The sequence below is a fragment of the Penicillium cosmopolitanum genome (genome assembly GCF_028827165.1).
Source record: "Penicillium cosmopolitanum strain IBT 29677 chromosome Unknown utg000006l:49.0-5199605.0:1.0-5204138.0, whole genome shotgun sequence".
NCBI classification, from domain to species: Eukaryota; Fungi; Ascomycota; class Eurotiomycetes; order Eurotiales; family Aspergillaceae; genus Penicillium; species Penicillium cosmopolitanum.
Window position 1 is genome coordinate 3,885,711 of NW_026622676.1, and position 16,072 is coordinate 3,901,782.

General features: G+C 46.6%; 7 protein-coding genes across 7 annotated transcripts; 4 read left to right on the forward strand and 3 right to left on the reverse strand.

Moving 5' to 3' along the window:
- Positions 1 to 148: 148 nt before the first annotated feature.
- On the reverse strand, positions 149 to 1,787 carry N7509_005982 (glycoside hydrolase family 55 protein; the record flags this gene model as incomplete). Its single annotated transcript, XM_056630619.1, has 4 exons — positions 149 to 288; positions 356 to 650; positions 763 to 1,454; positions 1,715 to 1,787. 4 exons carry the CDS (start codon positions 1,785 to 1,787, stop codon positions 149 to 151), a joined length of 1,200 nt encoding a protein of 399 aa, XP_056489921.1.
- A 1,214-nt stretch (positions 1,788 to 3,001) lies between these two features.
- On the forward strand, positions 3,002 to 4,666 carry N7509_005983 (uncharacterized protein; the record flags this gene model as incomplete). The annotated part of the gene is made up of 8 exons (XM_056630620.1): positions 3,002 to 3,329; positions 3,397 to 3,492; positions 3,550 to 3,636; positions 3,711 to 3,715; positions 3,797 to 4,088; positions 4,139 to 4,258; positions 4,331 to 4,366; positions 4,467 to 4,666. 8 exons carry the CDS (start codon positions 3,002 to 3,004, stop codon positions 4,664 to 4,666), a joined length of 1,164 nt encoding a protein of 387 aa, XP_056489922.1.
- A 690-nt stretch (positions 4,667 to 5,356) lies between these two features.
- N7509_005984 (F-box protein) lies at positions 5,357 to 6,322 on the reverse strand (the record flags this gene model as incomplete). The annotated part of the gene is made up of 1 exon (XM_056630621.1): positions 5,357 to 6,322. The coding sequence occupies one exon, from the start codon at positions 6,320 to 6,322 to the stop codon at positions 5,357 to 5,359; it is 966 nt and encodes a 321-aa protein (XP_056489923.1).
- Positions 6,323 to 7,196: 874 nt separating this feature from the next.
- N7509_005985 (general substrate transporter) lies at positions 7,197 to 9,139 on the reverse strand (the record flags this gene model as incomplete). The annotated part of the gene is made up of 8 exons (XM_056630622.1): positions 7,197 to 7,582; positions 7,647 to 7,803; positions 7,854 to 7,981; positions 8,221 to 8,434; positions 8,488 to 8,562; positions 8,649 to 8,739; positions 8,794 to 8,913; positions 9,099 to 9,139. The coding sequence occupies 8 exons, from the start codon at positions 9,137 to 9,139 to the stop codon at positions 7,197 to 7,199; spliced, it is 1,212 nt and encodes a 403-aa protein (XP_056489924.1).
- A 675-nt stretch (positions 9,140 to 9,814) lies between these two features.
- On the forward strand, positions 9,815 to 11,644 carry N7509_005986 (uncharacterized protein; the record flags this gene model as incomplete). Its single annotated transcript, XM_056630623.1, has 7 exons — positions 9,815 to 9,935; positions 9,996 to 10,342; positions 10,394 to 10,607; positions 10,705 to 10,963; positions 11,017 to 11,325; positions 11,376 to 11,395; positions 11,448 to 11,644. 7 exons carry the CDS (start codon positions 9,815 to 9,817, stop codon positions 11,642 to 11,644), a joined length of 1,467 nt encoding a protein of 488 aa, XP_056489925.1.
- Positions 11,645 to 12,120: 476 nt separating this feature from the next.
- Positions 12,121 to 12,484, forward strand: N7509_005987 (uncharacterized protein; the record flags this gene model as incomplete). The annotated part of the gene is made up of 2 exons (XM_056630624.1): positions 12,121 to 12,322; positions 12,378 to 12,484. The coding sequence occupies 2 exons, from the start codon at positions 12,121 to 12,123 to the stop codon at positions 12,482 to 12,484; spliced, it is 309 nt and encodes a 102-aa protein (XP_056489926.1).
- A 1,287-nt stretch (positions 12,485 to 13,771) lies between these two features.
- Positions 13,772 to 15,392, forward strand: N7509_005988 (ammonium transporter; the record flags this gene model as incomplete). Its single annotated transcript, XM_056630625.1, has 4 exons — positions 13,772 to 14,016; positions 14,071 to 14,251; positions 14,312 to 14,632; positions 14,688 to 15,392. 4 exons carry the CDS (start codon positions 13,772 to 13,774, stop codon positions 15,390 to 15,392), a joined length of 1,452 nt encoding a protein of 483 aa, XP_056489927.1.
- Positions 15,393 to 16,072: the final 680 nt, after the last annotated feature.

Sequence of the window (16,072 nt, forward strand, 5' to 3'; positions counted from 1 at the left end):
ATACTCGGTAGTGCTAGCGAGGGACCTTAAATGCTCATTTGAATACAACCACTAGATGAGCATCTATACAAGCAGATGGATACCTTGACACATTCCCATCAACGATGCCCCTAATTGATAGATGCTACAAAGTGAGTAGACCAATTAATTAAGTGACTACCCAAGGCGCACCCATACCACTCGTAAAGCATGCCCCTTCCGCTTCAATATCACCATTTCCGCTGCAAACATCAAACGCATATGTCAGACATCCTACTTGGACGAAACCTCCACGCCCACCATTATTACCTAGACGTTAAAGCATTAGTAAAAGTTACCCTCCATTTATAGCTCAATAACCAATGAATAAACTTACAGCCAAAAATACTATCTTTGAGGATACTGCTGCACGTGTGCGAGCCATCGCCGATTGGATCATCAAGCTTTTCGTCTTTGCACGTTTGGGACCCACTGCTGACACCAACATTGAACCAATATGGCACACTCCCGTCCTTTGCTTGATATACATAGGAGCCTCGACCCAAGTTGGCCTCAAGTGTGCCTTTATTGGCAAAAGCTGCACATGCCTTATCGGCGGCTTCCCGGTACTGATCCGGTCGAACGGCGCCATATTTATCGACTGGTCTTCGGATTTCAGGAAAGCAGGTCACCTGGCCCATCGATGGAGCAGTTGCAGTAGGCACCCAGCTCTCACAGGTCAACTAAATCATTACAAGTTAGCCCATTTGAACTTTAGCAGATACAGCAGTCCCGAAAACTTACAGAAGTGGCACAAGGCTCTCGCGGAACAGTACAAAGCTCGCTCGTAGCGGTCTTCGCACAAGAGCTACCAGCAGGAGTTGATATGCTTATGGTACCAGGGGTTGTGGATGCGGTATTTGTCAGAGTTGGCAGACCCGTGAGTTCAGTCTGTGTGGGAAAATAAGATAGCAAGAAGGCTTGCATAAACGAATCCAGGGCGTAGGCCTCATCCGAATCAACTGCCTCGGTCGGGAGAACTTCTGGGTAATTAGTGGTCACGTAGGGTGCGAGGTCACCGTCTTCAGTTGTTGACGTTGCTTCTGCCGTAGTCGTCTTGATGGTGTCTGTCGCCGGAATTTTAACAGCGTCGGGGACTTTGCCATTTCCAATCACGTAGGCAATGAAAGCCACGGCCACAGCTGCCGGTACGCTCTGCAGTGCGACAGCAACATCCCCTGCGGTGAACATGGGAATATTAATCCCAAAGTCAATATCAAACTCCAGGACACCTCCTCCAGCTCCAGGACGCGATAATTGCGATAACTCGCAGCTACCAGACCGCTTAACGCGCGTGTTCGCGCATGCGGCGGCCACTTCTTCGAAAAGAGCGCTGAGTCTGTCCTTGCCCTCTGGAGATAAGATGAAACTGACATCACCAGGATTGGTATTCCCTGAGGTCTCCGTGGCCGTGATAATGGCAAATGGGGCAGTCGCTGTTGTTGTCACACCAGCAGTGGTGATGACCTCAACGCTGACCGGGTCCACTCCGATCCATTTCGCGGTTTCCGTACTAGCATCATATTAGTACAAATTCTTAACATAACATCAGATGATACTCACTATACACTAACTGGATTAACACCTGTTTATATTGGGGTAAGTATTTGCTTAACGATGGTACTAGTATTGCTGAAGGGACGCCAAATACCAATTTGTCCTGAAGCAGTTGGATTTATAGCTCTTGCTACCGGACCTCCTCCGGGCTCTTGGGACAAGGCAGTCAAGGCAACTGATAATATCGCGACAAGAGAAGATTTCAAATACATGGTGTGGGACATGCAGATCCAACCTGTTGTAGAGGATTTGGCAGCTCAGACAAACAGAAAAAATGATAAAATTGGAAAGGAAGATGATATAGTAAAGAGAATATTAAATTCGTTTGAAGTGGAAATCTGTTTGATATATCTGTAAATATACTAGGACAGTATCTGGTTTCCGCGAAAGAAGCTTGAGGTAGTATGGAAGCGCCGGAGCAATGCAGTCTGCCTCGCCGGGATATGGCCTGCCAAAATGAAAGTTGAAATGTAAGATGGTGAGATTCTTGTGACCCTGCAGCATGCATGAAACCCAGCCAGTAGGATCTCTCGATAAAATAAGACCCTGAACAAATATCCCGCTTTTTAGTGTGGCTGAAAATGGTGGGGGCGGAAACTAAGTAGAGATCTCACGTTGATTTCACAAAGTCCTCAGCCCCCAAAACGCCAAAGCTGAGTTAAACTTCGGCTATACCACATTTCGGCAATATCTGCTATACGGAAGAGCCAATCTAGCTGCATGTATGCTTCTTGAGCCCCGTACTTCTATTTATGGGGTATGCCAAGAACAAATATGGATAAAATAACGCGCCGAGTTTAAATGAAGGATCGACTTCGACTATCTAGGACCCATAGTATAGCCTCATCGCTGCTTTCATCTTAATTCGAAACACCAGATACTAGTATTATAACTATATGTGGCTCAAATGTCGTGTCCGATACTCCACAATATACCTGATACATTTTCTGAAGAATCTAGCCACGTCTCGGTCCCTGGGCTTATGTGGGGTCCATGCAGGTTCCCGAGTGGCATGGCGGCTTACCTAGTACTTCCACCCCTTTCTATTTGCCCTCATTATAGAAATTGGCGTTAAAAGTAGCCCCCAAGTAGCATTGCATGACAGATATCGAAGAAATCTCGGAAGATTTTCTATTTTGGCTACCCTACAAAATAGGATACTTGCGTTGATGGGAGGCCTTATATGAGCAAAGCGCGAATTTGAAATCCCCTCCAAGAAGAATTGCCGAAATAAGAAATCAGCCTTGCGTACAAAGTACAATTAGTCCGAGTCCTTTTATCTATCAGTGGATATATCTATCTCGCAGTGGGTATATAGGATATCTGACTTGGAACCCACTTCCCATCTGTGCTGAATTAGTTTTCGTTTTCATCATTCATCTCTGTCTACTACTTTCTCACAGCTCCCAGAGATTGGCTTTTTACGATGAGACTGAACTTTTATTCATGGCTAGGTCTACTGGGCCTTTCCAACCTTGTGGCGGGCAAAGCTCTCGACAATGTGTTCAACGTCAAGAGTGGAACCACTAAAGGAGGATGTGATAGCTACAGGAGTGGCCAAGTTAATGAAAACCTGGATGCCTATTTCGAAGAAGCACAGAAAATCATCAAAACCGCATCCGATGCCTTTGGAAAATACAATACGGACGTTCAAGTCCAAAAACTTGGAAAAACATTCTTTGGAATCACTCCAAATTCCCAGCAAACCGGAACTAACTCCAACGAAGATGCGAATTTGCTTAAACATGTTCAAGGTAAAGGAATAAAACATGAAGTCTTGCTACCTAATACGTTTCAAGCTTTGCTAAAGTCTTCTGATAGACTGGTTCAAGGACCTTGATACCTATGCCCAGGGAGGCAGCGGCCAGAAGATTCCCCTTTATTGCAACAGTGATTGGCTTGAAGAAACAACAACAGGTATGGAGCTAAATTATAGTAGAAGCTACTATATTACCAGCTAATTTTCCGAAATAGTGTACGACTCCAGTGGAAAGGCCAAGAATAACCAAGTAGTCTCGGATGACAAGGCCTACGGGAAGACTGTACCACAGCTCAAAAAAAGTATGTTATCTGTCACCAATTCAAACCTAAAACCTTCGGGATCCCTGACTCATCTGCTCTTTTCTCAAATATAGAAACTGTATGAATTATTCCGTGTTGCTGCGACTGCTCCCTTTTAATTTACGTGAAATTTATCTTCTAACCATCATCTTGCTCAAAGTGGGTCGCATTCTGGTCTGACGACCTGAAGGAATACTACTTTGGTCCTCCATACACCAGCAACCCTCCAACATATTGTGGAGATAATGGAAATATCGCCGTGGTGACACCCATGTCAACTGGGAAAGAATCCCTTTCTCTAACCCTTTGTCCTGGCGGCTTTTTCAAAAAACCTAACACCCTGGAGGCACTCGACGACTCGAGCAGTGATATTGGGCATTCTCTTCAGTCACTTGAGACTAGAAGCTTAAGCATTGTACATGAACTGGTTCACGCCTGCAAAGGTCCAGACGGTATGAAAATATCACTTACTGGAAGGCTTCCCGTGCTAACAAGTGAATAGACACGCCTGATATCAATGCATGGGGACCTAAGGCTGCAATCAAACCGAAAATTAAGGGTCAACCGAATCCCCTTTGGCCGGGAAATACGGACGACTTTATCAACAAGAGAAGAGTGGCTTGTAAGTAGAAACTGTCACAAACATCCAAGGCTCACGCTTTTTAAAGTCAACTGCTGACGTTTTCTAACCCAGACACCGCAAGTGATGCTATTCTCACGGCCCAAGCGAGTAAGTATTCTGCCTTGTGCCGGAGTGAAAGATATGCCATCACTTACCACATTTGACATTTGGCAACTCGATAAATACACTACTAACGCGTAATCCACAGCAAACCCCCGGCAGCCGACCGAGAACACCCCAGAAAGCTACGCGTGGGCCGCATTGGCCGTCTATCTTGCTGAGAACGGCGCGAAGATGGACTACTCGACTGGTCTTGCGAGGCCCTTGGGTGAGCCATTGACGTCCCCAGCCCCACCTAGAAGGTTCAGAAAGGATGCTATGGTGATAGCAAAGGACTTTGTTGCCTGATAGCATCATTTCATGGGCGCCGCCGGTATTTGAAAGAATGCCCGGGTCGTTGTTTAGGAAGGGGGGCTACCGCGTATCCAAGGTCGCTTGGGGAACTTATATAACTTGGAGAGACGATAGGCAAGGAGAGTTTTGTCGCACTATATTACTTCTAGTAGTTTCATAGTGGCATTAATACCATGAATCTCCGATTGCATCATGCGCCCGGGGACACTTTTGGGAAGCACCCCCAATTTGTATGATATGTTACTGTAAAAGAGCTCCAGGGCTATCGTGGAAGTAATTTCCTGAATTCGCGGGCACTAACTTGAATGCCGCTCAAGAGATGGGTAGAACAATGGCCGAAGATAAAGATCGATCTCAATGTGTGCCACATTGAATGCCTCCTTGACGCTAGGCGGAGCATCGTGAAGGCTAGCTGTTTTATGCGCTCTCATGGAAGGCGACCGTCCGCCATCTTCTTCAATCCGAACATATGATAGAATTTGCCGATGTTGAGCCAGCTCAGAGAGCCAAACGACGTTATCGACTTTGATTTCGGTGCTAAAAGCCTCGTCGTCGTCGGATACTTCTACTTCATCGAGTGATTTGAAAGCATATGAGTCGGACGCAAACAGTATCTTTGAGATAACTCAGATAATTCAGAACATAATCTCTACACACTGGTTTGTATTCTGCAGGTTGAGGGGATCATACCTCTAGGCTTTCTAGTGAGGGTGGTAGACGGGTATAGAGACCGTTTCGAAGGGCCGGATCGTCTTGCTCATCCTCTTCAAAGAGTAAAAGGCTGCTAGCCTTCAGAGATCTCACGTTCTTAAATTGGCTCAGTTCTAACGATCGTTCGGATTCGATATTGCCCAATGTGCTGTTAAACTCCATTGTGATAAGTGTTTGTTGACAGGACATCAGAGCCTGTGATAAATCAGCAGATGATACTGGGTCGTCGTTGAAGTTTTGCATGGGAGATATATTGCAGATAAAACTCTCTAGAGCCGAGCAAGCTGATAGGACTTGTCGCAATTCATGATTGCAGTTCGTGGAGATTGTCAAAGTGAGTTTCTTGAGAGAACTTGAATAGGGGTGCCTTGATGTGGACGGTAAGGCGTCACATCCGGAAGTCTCTTGTTGTCGATGGCATTTCACGGCCAGTCGCTCTAGACTGGGAAAGGAGACAAGCTTTGAGATTTCGCGGAAGCTTAGTCCCGGGTCGGTAATTGTTATGTTCTGGAGTTTAACAAGTGTAGTAGCACCCGTGTCAGGTTCTGTTGGCATGATCTTTTCGATGAGATTTGCGATATATCCCGTCCCCTTTTCCCAAAAATCCAGCGACAGATTTCGAAGGCCAGTGAGTTTCGCCAGAGTTTGCCGTGATTGGTGAATTTTAGCATCATTGGGGAGAAAAGCGCTAACGGTTAGAGATTGGGTAATGGTTGCTAGCCGCGGAGTTGCAATCAGAGTCCGGTGAAACAAATCGAGGATCTCCTGACCTCGGTACTCTCCGGAGCTGTAGAGCGTCACATCCCTGTAGATCCTGGTTAACACGAGAGCATAGATACTTTTATTTACTCGTGCAATTCTGGCGAGGTCATGCGTTCGAAGGTCCTTATCGGAAAGCACCTGGTCAATAATCTCGGGAGGAAGATGAGTCAAGGACATAGTTGGCGCTGAAAACTATACTCCAGAACAAGAGAAAAAGTCATTAGCGGAATTTCTCTGCCTTCCAAGAGAAAAGGTAATCTGCTGCCTACAATTGTACGTGGCCTTATCGCTTGTTTTCCAAGCGTCCCGGGCCGCCCAGGTGAATCGGACCCAAAAAAGAGAAGAAAAAAGAAATTACCAAAAGGTTTTCAGAGGAGACTGAAGTTGTTTGGCCGTGTATTAGATGGCCAGCTGAAATATACAGAGAACGCGAGACCGGAGAGGAGAGATAGATTGGATGTGGTGGGAATTGGGGGCGAGGCGAGGCTGACAAGGGAGAAGCTTAAAGCAGCGGATTGACTAACCCAGGTTGGGTTGGCTGTCACCATCCACTTCCTTCACCTTCACTTTACCAGCGGTTTATGTTTATTACGCGAATCGGGTTGGCAAATACTATTGTTAAGCAAGCAATTCAAGAACTTGAAATGTAAATAAGGTTCTTTCGCGCTTCTCCGAGCTCTTGGTGTCTTGGCAGTATCATTATTCATATTTGTCTACCATTAGTTACTGTCTTCTAGTTAATAGCAGCAGTACTAGTACCTACCCAGGATAGAATATAGTATTAGCTACTCTATTCCATCCCAGGTAGTAGGTACTAGTCAGCCATAGGAAGGCGGAGACTATAGAGGGCAACAAGGGACTAGAAACTTTTGCAGCGCTATAGAGGTAGATTAAGTGTATCCGAAGTTACATGGAAATTACATACTAATCTGGATTCAGAAGGGCCTATGGTCCATTTAGCAGGCGTCCCAAGGTTGACTCAGTCTGATATTTCTAAATATCTCTCCCCTTTCTTGATCCAATCTAGGGAATATCTAGGGCTCTCCCGAGCCTATACCTTCTCAACCTCTTCCACTTGCTCATCATTCATCGCTGTCTCCTTTTCGTTGGAAATAGCACCTCCTAAACCAGAGCCTACAAACTCCTTAGACCTCCAGGCAGGTAATTTGGCTGAAAATAACTCATCAATCTCCTCCAATCCCCTTCCTTTGAGTTCCGGCATGAAGAACCACACCCAAATAGCACCCACGCCAGCAAATGCTCCCCAAATATAACCAAGCTTGGCTCCAAGGTTAGCTCCAGGAGTTGAAAGCAGATACGGAGTAGTATAGACAACCACGAATCCAACCACAACATTGAATACCGTCGCGATCGCCATGGTTTTCTCTCTCAAGGTCGCAGTTCCTACCTCTGCAGCGGTAATATACGCTGCCGGACCTAAGATAGCGTGAATAACAGCGGCATATAGGATGAATGATGCCACCATACCATTATATATCACCAGCTGTTCGATGTGTCTTCGAGCCGAGACCACCAATAAGACAAAGGAAGATAGTTTGCAACCAGCATCCGTGGAATGTGACGTCGCGTCTACCAAAGGTATCAAAGAGAACCATACCAAGCATAGCCGTCACCACTGATACACCATTATTAATTGCCTAAAGTGGAGTCAGTCAAGCAAGCAGTAAAAGGATCCGTAGACACCTACTGCGTATGTGAATGCCATATCTCCTAGCCCAACTTTCTTGTAGAAAGTCGGTCCGTAGGAACTGCTGAACGTAACACCGGTGAGCTGTTGTAGAGCCATTATAACCAAGGGCAATTGATGTGCGGCGCCTGTTGACAGAGTTGAAGAGCGCAGACCATGGCGCCTTTTCGCTGTTGTTGTCGGAGCTTTCCAGGGCAACAACTTCAAGCTCACAGAGGCCGCTGTCACTTGCTTCCTTATTGCAAATGCGTCGCAACGCTTTCAATGCTTCGGAGCGTCGTCATTTAGAGATGAGCCCCAGAGGCGAATCTAATAATTTTAGCACTCGAACATTCACTAAGAACTTGAATACTATATATAAACTCACTTGGGGTGAAAGGAAGTCCCGCCAATATTATGACAGCTGGTATACCCTGGACGCCAGTTGCGATCATCCAGCCTGCATCTGTGGTATATTTGGACAGGTATTGGTTCGCAATGCCAGCGATGAGGGAACCGAACGTGAGGAAGAGTTGGATGGAGCCAACACAAAAACCTCGAAGAAGAGCTGGGCAAATCTCTGACTCATATGTAGGCACAACCTAGAGCATTTTGGTTAGCACATAAATTATTTGAAAATAAATCGATAACTCACATTCTCCACCAGTCCAACAGCAAGGTAAATTAGTATACGACCGACAATGAATTGAGCTGATGAATGGCTGGTCGCCTGAACTGTATATTAAATTAGCATATCTCAAAGGTAAAATCAGACATCGAAATTGACATGCCGACTGCGCCAAGAATATGAGTTACACATGTCACCATCATGGCTGAGCGATGTCCAAACCGTTCGATAAGGGGACCAACGACTATCGCTCCCAAAAACTTTCCCAGCAAGGCCAAGCTGGTGCGTGGTCAGTATTTTAGCATTCGTGCTCCAGTTTACTCCCATGCATACCTGTTCATCAGTGAAACCACCGTTGTCGGGATACTCCAAGAGCCTCCAGTCTGATCATATTCTCCGAACCTCTTGATGAAGGGATTAAAAGTCTGGACTCCGCCAAACGATGCACCGTCACTAGTTGGAAGTTAGAGAACATCCCCGGTTCATAAACAAATTCTATTGCTCATTAGCCTATATCAAAGTCAAATTAGCTGAACCTATCTCGTCGTATTGATTAGCAAAGGTTTTTCTTACCGAAGAAAATACTGCCCATGGAGTAGAGCAAGAAAATGCAGATTAGCTGAAAGGTGCATTCAGACCATGCCTGTTTGCTGGCATATAGTTTGCCTCCTCCGGCCATATTGCGTGGGTATCTTCTGAGACTGTAGGAGAAAGAATGAATTCAGAGGCTTCTCTCGAAAATTTTGCTCAAGAACGAAAGAGAATTATGTAGGCCTGTTAAAATGTGGGGTATAAGATGGAGAGATTTCAGAACGCGGAGGTGGGGGAAGCATTTACCCCCCAGGATTCATCTGGAGACCGAACTGTAAAGTTAGTACGGAGACTATTTGCCAATACATTCTCCGGGGCTCTCTCATTTCCAGAAACTTTCAAATAGGTAAGTTTTAGCATTTTTAGCATCCTGGTGACCACCTGGTGAGATGAGAAATGAAATATTGCGGAGAACTCGGGTGAACTCCGGGGTCCAGAAAGTGGCGATTGGTGCCTGGGTAAGGGTGGCTGGGTCTGGGGCCGAATTAGTATCGGTTTAGACCACAGGATTGCGGATTCCCCACGCTTTTCCCGCCGGTCTGCTGATTCTACTCACTACTTCGCTTAAACTTCGATTTCTTGGCCATTGAGCTTGCTTTCGTCCGGGAATTTTCCGTTGGTTCATTCAAATTCTCTTCTTGCTCAGGCCGAGTAAACCTTCGGGGCTGAGGTTCGTGTGGTTGCCATATTCTGACGGTCTGTCCCATACAAAACAACAACCGGTCACGTATGGCATTGTGCCCTTTCACTAGTTTTTATTGCAATGGGGACTGAGATATACGAGATTGCCGTTTATGGCTCCACGTCAGGAGCTGTTGCTTCTGCCATTCAAGCCGCCCGGCTTGGGAGAAAGACAGTCCTCATATCCCCACACGAGCATATTGGTTGGTCTGCCCCAAAACACACCCAGGAACTAACTAACTTTTGATCGCTCTGAATTATAGGTGGCATCCAGGTCGAAGGCCTTGGGTCTACCGATATCGACAACCAGATCGAATTCAAAAACAGCCCCTCGGTTGGAGGTCTCGCACTCGAACTTCACCGAAGACTTAGCAAGCAATATGGCAGACTTGAGCGGCTAGAAGAGGTACTTCAGAAGGGTGAAAAGGTACCCGAAGTGTGGAAATTTGAGTCACATATCTTGGAGCAGGTGATATTGAGTTGGCTGGCTGAGTTTCCATCGCTCTCTGTTTTCAAGGGATCTCTTCGCAGCGACAGCTCGGCAGTGGAGAAGAGTGGTAACACTGTCACTGCCTTGAGATTAACTAATGGTAAAACTATACGGTCAAAGGTATTGCCTACAACGCTTCAAATACTAGCACTCAATCTGACCACATTTTAGTATTTTATCGAAGCGTCATATGAAGGCGACTTCTTCGTCGCTGCCGGGATATCTACTGCGCTGGGGCGAGAATCCTCAGCGCAGTACGATGAAAGCTTAGCAGGAGTTCGAGATGACACGCGATATACCCAGTTCGAAGTCCCAGTTGATCCCTATGTCGTACCCGGAGACCCGTCAAGCAGGCTTCTGTACGGTATCTCGCCAGAGCCATTTGGTAAACCTGGGGGTGGAGAACAGTATCTAGCTGCCTACTCTTACCGGCTCCCTCTGACAGATATGGAAAGCAAAAAATTTGCCCATATACAAACCAGAGGGGTACGAGCGCTCTCACTACGATCTCCATCGTCGATATCTGAAAGCCGGTGGCAAGATGTACACGCCGCGTATCAAAGGGATTCCAAACCGGAAGACGGATCTCATAGGATCAGAAGCTGTATTGTGTACCGATTTACTTGGTATGAACGATGGTTGGCCTACTGCAGATGCCGAAGACCGACAGAAAATCCTTGACGAAACAGCCACCTTCACCCAAGGTCTCATCTGGTTCTTTGCAAATGAGAAGCTGTCCCTGTAAGTGCGCTCTCGTTTATTTTTATTATCAGCGACGCAATTTAACAATCCAGGCCGATATTCGCCGCGAATGGTCTCGATTTGGCTACTGCCTTGACGAATTCCCAGACAACAACCATTTCCCTCGACAGCTTTACGTTCGCGATGCACGGAGAATGGTGTCCGACTATGTTGTTACAAAACACACCGCTTCCGAGCATGATGGAGAAGAGCACGATCTATGCCCCGTCGCAATTGCATACTGGCCTACAGATACACATTGCGCACGTAGAGTGGTCCGAGATTGTCTCGCACATAATGAAGGCTTCATATTCAAGGACAAGCACCAGTGGCGGCCCTTTGGTATCTCTTATCGGTCCTTGGTACCCAAGAGGGATGAGGCTGTAAATGTCTTGACGGCTACTTGTCCAAGCTCTTCTCGCGTTGGATACGGTATGTTTTAAACCCAGAAATCCGATATGATTGAAACTTACAATTCATTTAGGGGCTGTTCGGATCGAACACCAATTCTATGAGCTAGGACAGGCATGTGCAAATGCTTGCGATATTGCGCTAAACGACGTTGGTACTCAGGGTTCGGTCCAAGATGTTCCATACAGTGTACTCCGGGAAAGGCTGTTGGACCAAGAAGCTGTTCTCGATGTCTCCCTTGTCGGAAAGCCAGATTTCAGCCTTCTGTAAATGCCAGAATCTCAAATTTGGCATTATCAAATCACTAGTAATTAGATTCGCCCTGCTCGACCAAAGGGGAATGATATCGTCCCATCCTCCGCCGGGTTCTTCATCTCTACTTGGAGCAATTTACTGTATACAAGCTTTAACGTGACGCAGAAATGATGAATTAACACCCGACATCAATTCCCTGCTTCATATAAGTTCCAGGATCTCGAATCTGGTTTCGAGAACTGCGGTGGTAGTTTCACCGCATTTGCAACGGTGTGGCGTACCCCACGTCATTGCCACTTCTAAACAAGTATAGTCGGCACGATGGATACAAAAGAAAAAGAGTGGAAACATGCGAGTATTTTGTTCCTCTGCTAAGTTTTAATTTCACATACAACCGCCATCGCATACATATATTGAATAATAGAACATATCTTCACTATTCAATATCGATCATTCTCGACAAAGCCTAGCAAGGTCACTTCAGTACCAAAATGACGTCAGTCATTGCTTCAATCAAAGACTTGATCTACTCGGTCTTTGAGGTCATATTCTCTACCATCAAGGCCTCATTCGATGCCGTCTTCTCTATCTTCCATTCCCTTTTCGCTTCTATCTTCTCTGTTTTTGGAATACTCTTGAACACTGCCAAAGACGCCGTAGGGGCGGTAGGTGGAGTTGGCAAGTTCATTGCTAGTAAGAACCTCAACAACGAATTCGCGACCACATATGGACTAACATGTGACAAAAGGCAACATATTCGTTCTTGCCTTTGTTGGTATCGGAATTTATGGTTTCCTGAACTACAGATCGCGTCAGGGTCGGCCAGTCAAGGTTGGAAACAAGAAATTGAACTAGTCTCTGAGCCTGGTACCACAATGCTCTTGTCTTTCCGGGGTTTGAAATAGGAATCGTCTCCAAAGGCGCAATCAAATGAATGGATCTATTTAGCATTTTGTTTACCAACATTTTTCACAAATTGGAAGCTTAGAGTGAGATACAATGAGATAGCTGCTCAAATTTATGAAAGCGCTTATTTGTACTCGCAATACCTCGCCTTCCAACTGCCTAGCAGAATTCTAAGGTTGTTGCTTTTTAATTCTAAGATACAAAATGGAACTTCATACACTCCAGGGCTTTTCCGAACCTGATTAACTGATAGCAAGTGTGTATTCCCCTTTGCAGGTGATCTACAATACTCAGCTTGTACGAAAATCCTCTGTGCGCCCTGATCGCGCTGATCAAAGCCATGGTAAGCCTCCTCGATATATTCAAGGTGGTATTAGTGAGAAACCACTGGCAGCATGATAGTATTAAGCCGGTTAGTCTCATTCATTTGAATAAATTTGGAAGACTCATAAAACTTTTCCAGTGTCAGTGAACAAACACCAGTTTCCATAAGAGCTCCAATCTTAAAACGATTGGTCTTTGTTGTAAAGATCCGAACAAATTCGCGCTTGCTCATTTTCCAAGGGTCTTTCTCTGTGATCTTGAACAGTAACTACTAGTGATACCGCCAAGCGCTACAGTTTTCAACCCTATCCCATGCCAAGAGTTTTCGATACTGATAAGCTGCGCATCGATAAGGAGCTAACCCCAGACGGTTCTTGGATCCGGGGTCATCTGCATGGCTGAATATGGTTGGACGGCGTTATCTTTCTAAGAAATGTAAAGCGGTTCCCGAGCCACTTGGGGTTCTTGTTCACATTCTTATCAGATTTTGCTTTCTTTATCGATGTGTGTTTCAAGTTCAATCCATGACAAATTTCCCTTCAATAGCTTCCAATTGGCACTGGCAGTTAATTTTCCATAGTTGAGAATACGAACTGGAGTTCTTGGCATTCGCCATACTTAGTAGATAGAGATAACAATACAGAAAATAGGAGATTCCCCAGCTGTTGTTTATAACTTCTAGAGAGCCCGCTAGGAAATCGCTAGGAAATCGCTACCAAAGCATATTGAAGTCACATGTCTTAATACCAACCCACTGCCAATTACTGGTACTAATTAGCCCAGGATTGGATTGGAAAGATCCGACCAGTAACTCTATAACGATCCAGGTGCAAGGATTCTGGGTCTCCACTGCCAAAATTATGCCCCCTAGGATGGCTGATGCTGTACGATCTTTCAATTATACCATTGAATATGTTCTCTCCTCTAATATATTCTCCACAGCCCATTTACAATGTCTCCCTCCCTTCGGGAGGAGACCCCCTCAAAATTGACGTGAATGCTCAATATGCGGGACTCGAATGGAACTACATCTATATCGTTTTCTGCGGCTTTATCGTATGGCTTATAATTCCCGGCATCGGTCTCCTGTACAGCGGCCTTGCGCGAAGGAAATCCGCGCTGGCTTTACTTTTCCAATCACTCATGATTGTTGCAGTGTACGACTGTTTTTTCTGGCGCTGATACAATACATTGTGCTAATATGCGGATAGAACTACATTCCAATGGATGTTTTGGGGATATTCTCTGGCATATGCCCGTGATGGTGGACCATTCTTTGGGAATCTGAAGAACTTCGGACTCAAGAATGTTATGGCAGCGCCGTCTCCGGGCTCCGATGTCCTTCCGGAGATTGTGTTTTGCTTTTACCAGCTTTTATTCTGCGCATGCACGGTAAGCAAAAAGTAGAATCGATTATTGATGTATGGTTAGGCTAATAATGAACTTCTATAGGTGATGATAGTCGTTGGCGGTGCATTCGAACGAGGCAATATGCTCCCTTCGTTGGTTTTTAGCTTCTGCTGGGCAACTGCTGTTTACTGCCCGGTCGCGTACTGGACCTGGAACAGCAATGGCTGGCTTTACAACCTACCGTCCCTGGATTTTGCAGGAGGCGGCCCCGTGCATATCGCCTCGGGCTGGTCCGCCCTTGCATATGCCCTGGTTCTAGGGAAGAGGAAGCATCTCGATGAAACGACCCATGGAAAACCCCACAATACTACATTGGTCTTTCTGGGGACGACGTTGATCTGGTTCGGTTGGTTTGGATTTAATGTATGTTGTTTGGCAAGGTTTTAAAGTGCTATGGCTGACCCACTGATCTTTTTAGGGAGGATCTGCTCTGAATGCGAGTGTAAGAGCCATGTTGGCGGCATTCAATACAAACACAGCCGCTTGCATGGGTGTGCTGGGATGGGTTCTGGTAGACTCTACTAAGAACCGAGGGAAATTCTCTGTGGTGGGAGCATGCGAAGGTGCGATCGCTGGGCTTGTCGGGATCACTCCAGCTGCAGGATTTGTCTCGGTCTGGTTGGCAGCTGTCATTGGATTCCTGACTAGTATTATCTGTGCAATGCTGCAAGATGTCAATAAATGGCTTCGTATTGACGAAGGTATGGATGTCTTTAAGCTGCATGGGATTGGCGGGATGGCCGGTGCATTTCTGACAGGCATCTTCGCGTCGCGATCAATTGCGGCGCTCGATGGAGCGACCGAGGCGGCCGGTGGTATCGACGGCAACGGAATTCAGGTCGGAAAGCAGTTTGCAGAGATCTGTGCGATATCTGCTTATTCGTTTACGGTCTCGGTCTGTCTGTTGGTGGTTATGAAATGGATACCTATTCCATGCATGAGCCTGCGAGTACACGAGGAGGCGGAAATGATTGGCTTAGATCGAACGCAATTTGTTGATGAGCAGATCGGCGAACGAGCCATACTAGATGATCTCTTCGCGTCGTCATCACCCGCATCTGCAAGCGTAGTGGTGAATGAGAGTCCAGGGTCGGTCGTTGGATCCAAGGTGCTTAAGGGTTAAGCGGTATATATTCCGAAAAAGGCCAATGGCCAAGGGGTGGGGGATGTCACTTCCTAGAAAGAGAAAAAACAAAGACAGATCATAACCATCCAATCAAACGTGCTGACGACGAGGCTGAAAGGTGGGGGGTTCTGTTTTAGCGACCGCAGATCTTTCAGACGCGGGAGGGACCCTGAATGACGCGAGAACAATAAAAATAAAACAAGGCCGGCGGCGTCCCACGGCTTGACCCACGGGAAGTTTTGATCTGCCCAGCCGCGTGGACATCCTCGTACTCATACATGCACCAGGAAGGAGAGGTTCAAAGTAACCCTTGTGTATTTGGTTGGTCTGAGGGGTTGCTTTTGTCGTTTTCTTGTGACCCCCTCTTCTTGGTGTCTTTCATTTGACGGGGTTGGTGCGAGAGGGAGTGGCCCCGCGATATAGATGCGGAGGCCGCCAAGAGAAGCGCGTTGGGGCCTGGACGTATCAGGATGTAGCATGGGCCAGGGTGGTCGGCCCCATCTTCCCGGGGGAGGAATGAGCTGACGTACGCCGACGCACAAGGCGGCCCCGAAGTCCCCCAAAGCCCTACTAGAGTGGGCTAGTGCGAGTTGCGGCGTCCCTGTGGAAGGGCGAGATCAGCGACTGGGCAAGGGTGAGCTGCGATTGCACTGAAGGTGCGACATCGCGGAGAATGC